This window comes from Tigriopus californicus, chromosome 2 (assembly GCF_007210705.1).
Source record: "Tigriopus californicus strain San Diego chromosome 2, Tcal_SD_v2.1, whole genome shotgun sequence".
Taxonomy (NCBI): domain Eukaryota; kingdom Metazoa; phylum Arthropoda; class Copepoda; order Harpacticoida; family Harpacticidae; genus Tigriopus; species Tigriopus californicus.
Genome location: NC_081441.1, coordinates 12403228 through 12408628, shown reverse-complemented (window position 1 = coordinate 12408628; position 5401 = coordinate 12403228). Strand labels below are relative to the sequence as shown.

The following is a 5401-nucleotide window of genomic DNA, read 5'->3' as shown; positions in this document are numbered from 1 at the left end:
TCCATATCTTTTTGACTTGCCTTGACATGACAGCTTCAGCAAAAGAAGTGTCGGGTTTAAATGTTTTGACGTAATTGTTAACAATGTTTTAAGGGTGTGCAGTTTTGTGAATGAAAATTTAAAGAGAAACAGGATGAATTGCAATCATGGTAATTCTTGCGGCCATTGTGGTGCAATTTAACTAGATCTAAATAAATAAAATATTGCTCCGTTCTTGGTTAAGGACTTTTATTTTTCACATATCTTGACTGCGCTTGACAAAAATAGCATTTNTTACATTTTTTTATCAACTGCATATCTATTGAAACTCTAACAAGTGATATGTTTGTTCCACATAATAAATAACAAAAGACGTTGGTTTCGAAAACACGTTGTCAAGTAATGAAAAGGTGAAAAACTATAGGGAAATCTTAACGAAAGCGAAATAAAAGGCATACGAGAGTACTGTTTAGGCAGGGTCCTTTGCTGCTTTTCAAGGGAAAAATGATCTGTCCAAAGGTGGATGAGTTCGCTTTCGACTTTTACGGGGAAAATTTGTAGGGTTTCGAACAGTGGGAATATTATCAATTAGCGACTCGAGAGAATCAATTAAACCCATCTGATAATCTCGATCCACACCCGCCGAAGAAATGACTTGCTTGATTCCATCCATTTTTTCTTTGAGCTGGGTGTCAATTGTGAGGAACCTTTGACTCAGGCGCAATAAACCATATTCCTAAAAAAACGGGCACTTAATTAAACCAGATCTTCCCCAGTCACCAATATTCATTTACCTTAGACATATCCCTTTCATTTTCAATGCTCGAGTTAATCCGACTGATGTCCTCGGGATTACTGGTACAATCCAATCTGCAATCAAGGTCTTCAACATTTTCAACATCTTTATCTGGCTGGCTTTCAAGTTCCGCAGTCTTCATTAAGGCCAATACATGGGAGTGTTTGCAAAAGTTCCTAAAAAACAAGAGAATGGGTTAAACGATCAATCCTTAAAGTTTCGCCCTCCGTTCGAAGTCATTTTGATTAATTAGCTTGCTTGTAGACACACATTTTTGAAAGCATAACAATAATTAAAAATAATAGCTCATATATTTGCAATTTTGGTCATGTCATGGCGTAAGAACAACATTGTTAAATGTATATAAAAAAAAGGAATTATATCATAATGGTAAAAGCAGTAATATACATAGTTGGCCAGAAATTGATATAACAATGAATATCAATAGAATTGTTCAGTGCACTAGAAAAAAATGAAGAGGGTGAGAGCAGACAGTATATACACAGTTAGGTAAAGGTAAGTGATGAAAATCTTAGTTATTGCACAGAAGCGGATGGGCTAGATTGAACAGATTTTTTGTCAGCTCCCGTTGTTGATGGCATTTGGCTTAGAAAATGTGTCCATGCATTGTTGGCATATTGGGGCACGCACAAGTATCGTTTGAGGAACTTGGTGAAGGCGACATCGGCGGATTTGAGGGCGGATTGGGCGGAGTTGGGAAGCCAAAGGTGTAGGCCGTAGAGGAAAATTGGAGGAGTGTAAGGTCCGGAAGAGTTGAAGAATATTGGGAGGGGAAGATTCTTTGGAAAGTCTATTGCATATGTATCCGATCCTGGCCCTGGCCTTGTTACTGGGTGTTCAGGTGATTGGTGAATGAGAGTTGGGTGAAGAAGGTAAACCGACATAGTTTGAAGTACTCACGATTTCAATCGACTATTGTTAATATGGAAGGAGGTGGGAGGCAGACGACCTTTATGGAAAACCATGGCCTTCGTCTTGATGGTATTGATGAACGGCGTTCTCTTGGCAATAACCGTGGAGTGCATTGATGGCATTTTGCAATTCCGCAGCTGATTCAGACTAGAGAACCAGGTCGTCTGCATATGGAGATATTGAACAGAAACATGGATAATGGTGGGGCCTTGGTGTGTGAGGGCTTCGGGCAGGTCAGATACATAGAGATTGAATAGAATTGGCGATAGTGGATCCCCCTGCGGAAGGCCAACGGAAGTGAAGTAGCAGGGGGGATAGGTCCGCACCAGAACGAATGGAGCATCTGAGTCCCGCATAGATGTTGGACAGCGGGACACAGATTGAACGCGGAACTCCCCACCGTTGGAGTTTGAGGAATGACCGCATTCGGTCCAACATGTCGAATGCTTTGGAGAAATCCAGAAATTTCTAATCGATCTTATTTTGCCAATTGCCAATTTGCTCATTTACAGTTCATTCAGATGGTCGTAAAATGATTCAAACGAAGCGCCTAAAGAACCCTGCCTAACTAAATACTTGAAAATGATATTTGAGGCCGTACTCACCCATATACATATTGTCGACAGCTACAGCTGTAATCGTGGACACAAATCAAATTTGTTGGACACTGACAACAATGAACCATGCATAAAGACTTGTTGCATGTGAATGTGTTCTTCAGGAGATCATATTTGATGGAGTCTTTGTTATGTAACACTTTTGTAACACAAAACCCATCGTCGGTTTTTTCCACCCGATAACATTTAATGTTTTTTGGATGGCAACCACGGTAATCTTTCTGAGACTTTGATTGGCCGATGCCTCGAATCCCCTCAGTGGTAAGGATCGTTTTCCGCGAAAAGAATTTGTTGATCTTTTTAAGACCGAGACAAAACGACACTAAGTTCAGATTTGGTTTGAGTACCATCTTAATTGTCCGGTGGTATCTCTCGATGTGTAAGTTGTGCGAGAGAACTCCAAGGGTAGCATATTTGGCCCAGGCTGTTATCGGCGCTTTCCGTCCTGTTGGTCCGTAATTTTCCATGAAGTAATTAAATGCCTTTTTCGTGCTTTCGTCATGAGTTTCCTGAAATTGAAAAGTTTTGAAACAACAATAAAATGGCAAATTATGAATAAAAAAGAAATGCAAATCAATTCAAATGATTATGCAAATAAACTCAAAATATCATGCTTTCGAAATAATAATATCTTACCGTCAATAATTAGTTGTTAGCGTGCCTGTTCTTAAGATTCATCTCCCAACAGCCATGAATGTCACTTGTACAGTACAACATAATAATCATAAAAATGGCCTTTTTTCATCAGTTTGTGAAGGATAAATCTTTGTAACGGATTCAGAGGGTCAAATATATGTCGCGCAGGCCTAGCGTTGGGCGAGTCTTTTACTCGATTTTGGAGAAATTGGCCGGACTCGACTCTTTTAGACAGGACTAGAGTCCGGACTCGCCAAAAAAAAAATACTCAGCTTTTTCTTTCAAATTCGTTAGAAAACGGGCTTTATTCCTTCAGTACTTCAGTAATTAACCAAGTAAGAAAATAGCTCTTGAATAATGATTTCATTAGCCTTTTGTAGTTTTGTAAAAACAGCACAAGTTCTTTTGTTTGACTAAAGTACAGTAGCAGACTCGAGTCCTCTGTCGGACTCGAGTCTTTTTTCGGCAAAAAGTCAGAAAATCGTTAGAGTCAGACTTTTGCCGGACTCGCCCGAACACAAGCGCCCTAACTTTACTGATTTCTTTCATTTAGAGGTTCCAAGTGCAATTAGCATGAGTTACATGTTTAAGTTTCTTGAAAATTTCAATGATTTTCAAATATTATTTAACGTATATTTAGTCAATGCCTTTTTCGTTAAATAATTGCATCTACAAGCACATTTGCTTGTTAATTCCGCTAAAGGATGTTGCATGTATTTAAATCTTGGCTGCAACAATCTTGAATTTGGAACTCCATGAAATTATGCTTTCCATGAAAAAATCAAAAAAGGAAGCGTTTATGGATTACATTTTTGAAAAAAAATGATAGACTTTAAACCCTCCACCTGATGTAGGTTTTAGATAATATTTAGCCAAAATTGAGATAAAACGGAGATTTTGAAAGACTGTTATGAGATCTACCGGTGCCCAGAGATCTTACCTAGATTCGAATTCTCTCCATTTCAGCATGAAATGTTTGTTCCGATGTGATGAACCGCAAATTCTTTATATCCTGGTACATATCAGGATTTTTGACGTGTTTCGCCCAATTTTTTTCCAAGTGCCAATGGCACACGCTCCAGATGACGTTACAATTGATAGTTTCCCTCCAGGCATTGATAAATGTGCAACTTGTGTCGCTTAGAATGCACCTCACGTTGGTACAAGCATTTGGAGCCACAGATTGAAGAGTTTTCAGGGCGACAGAGAAAACGGCCTTATTCTCGGTCTCCATGAGACACTGGAAGACCGGAGTGCCCTCGCCCCGCGCGTCTGTAAAATGAAAACAAAGTGGTTGAATATTCCACAATGATGAATCCCAAAGCACCCTATTGATGCTATTGATGCTCACCAAAAACAAGAACCGTCACCAAGTGGTAGCCTGCACCACAGGTTTTGTGAGTTCCGTCGATGGCAACAATTGTCGGATAATCTTGAAATCTATTGATCATATCGGCGGTCGCATAACAAATCAGGAATTGCCCTTTTGTTTCCACAGTTTTATTTCGCACGGCAAGGGGCATAATGTCCATATTGAAGCGATTTCCCTAATTGACATTGACGAAATCTTGTTGCATCATTAAGGCCGTCAAGTTCTCGACCTCCGAGCATTTAGTATCGTAGCCTGGAATTGGTACATACGCATTCAGAGTATCTGGAATCATGCTAAAATGCACTAGGTAAATTGATTGATGTGGTACACGAAATGCAATGACAAGCGACAATTGCAATTGAACAACAATTACTTCTTTGGTATGGTTTTGATACGATGCGACATGAAATATTCTGTACCTTCTATATTCGATGACCTTCGTATGTTGTGGACATCAGCTTGGGTCATCGGCTTGCTTTTTTCATTCGCATTGGTTGGGCACATGTATTTATCTAGAACCACCTCAGTGGGAATTCCAGAACGAAGAAGGTCGGCAGTTTGTGCTCTCACGATTTTGGACAAGCGAAAATTTCTTCGTTCCATTGGATGGGCGTGTTTGATCGTTCCATGAAGAAGGGCAACTTCTTTGGAAGAGTCACACCTTTCAACATCGGGATTGTCACACTGACACAAATGCCTCTTGCGAATGTCGATGCTAAAATGATTTGTTTTCAAGAAATGCAGCCGATTCAATGAAGTACCAAAATGTATGTTTTTACCAACCTTGAATGACAATCGCAAACATGTTTCGTTCTTTCAAAAGCCTTGCTTTTCGTTGAGATGCTTTGATTGCAGCGATATACTTTGCAGGTCTTGGACGTAGATTTCACAGAAAAATATCGGTCCAACTCCTGAGCTTGAACCCAACATACGGCCTCCTCAATGGTTGAGAATTCCTAGGTTCCTATTATTCCTATTAATTCCTATTAGGTCTGGATAATCGTTGGAAGGTTGAACAAGCTCCTACGATATAAATACTTTGTTTTAGACCGTATTTTGTGTCGTTCA

The 5401-nt window shown here is 39.6% G+C and overlaps 1 protein-coding gene across 1 annotated transcript; it reads right to left on the bottom strand.

Annotated features, from left to right (window-relative positions):
* Positions 1-279: 279 nt before the first annotated feature.
* Positions 280-5059, bottom strand: LOC131893200 (uncharacterized). The gene is made up of 6 exons (XM_059243169.1): positions 4753-5059; positions 4313-4585; positions 3902-4233; positions 2314-2834; positions 774-951; positions 280-715 (listed from the first exon to the last, which is right to left on the bottom strand). The coding sequence occupies exons 4-6, from the start codon at positions 2790-2792 to the stop codon at positions 473-475; spliced, it is 900 nt and encodes a 299-aa protein (XP_059099152.1). The 5' UTR covers positions 2793-2834; positions 3902-4233; positions 4313-4585; positions 4753-5059; the 3' UTR covers positions 280-472.
* Between the last annotated feature and the right edge of the window lie 342 nt (positions 5060-5401).

Excerpts from the sequence above, each read along its gene's own strand:
- LOC131893200 (XM_059243169.1), bottom strand. The coding sequence starts at position 2,792 with ATGGAAAATTACGGACCAACAGGACGGAAAGCGCCGATAACAGCCTGG. Across the intron at positions 952-2,313 it reads TGTCGACAATATGTATATGG|GAACTTTTGCAAACACTCCC; the intron begins GTGAGTACGGCC and ends CTTGTTTTTTAG. Across the intron at positions 716-773 it reads ATGAAAGGGATATGTCTAAG|GAATATGGTTTATTGCGCCT; the intron begins GTAAATGAATAT and ends CCGTTTTTTTAG.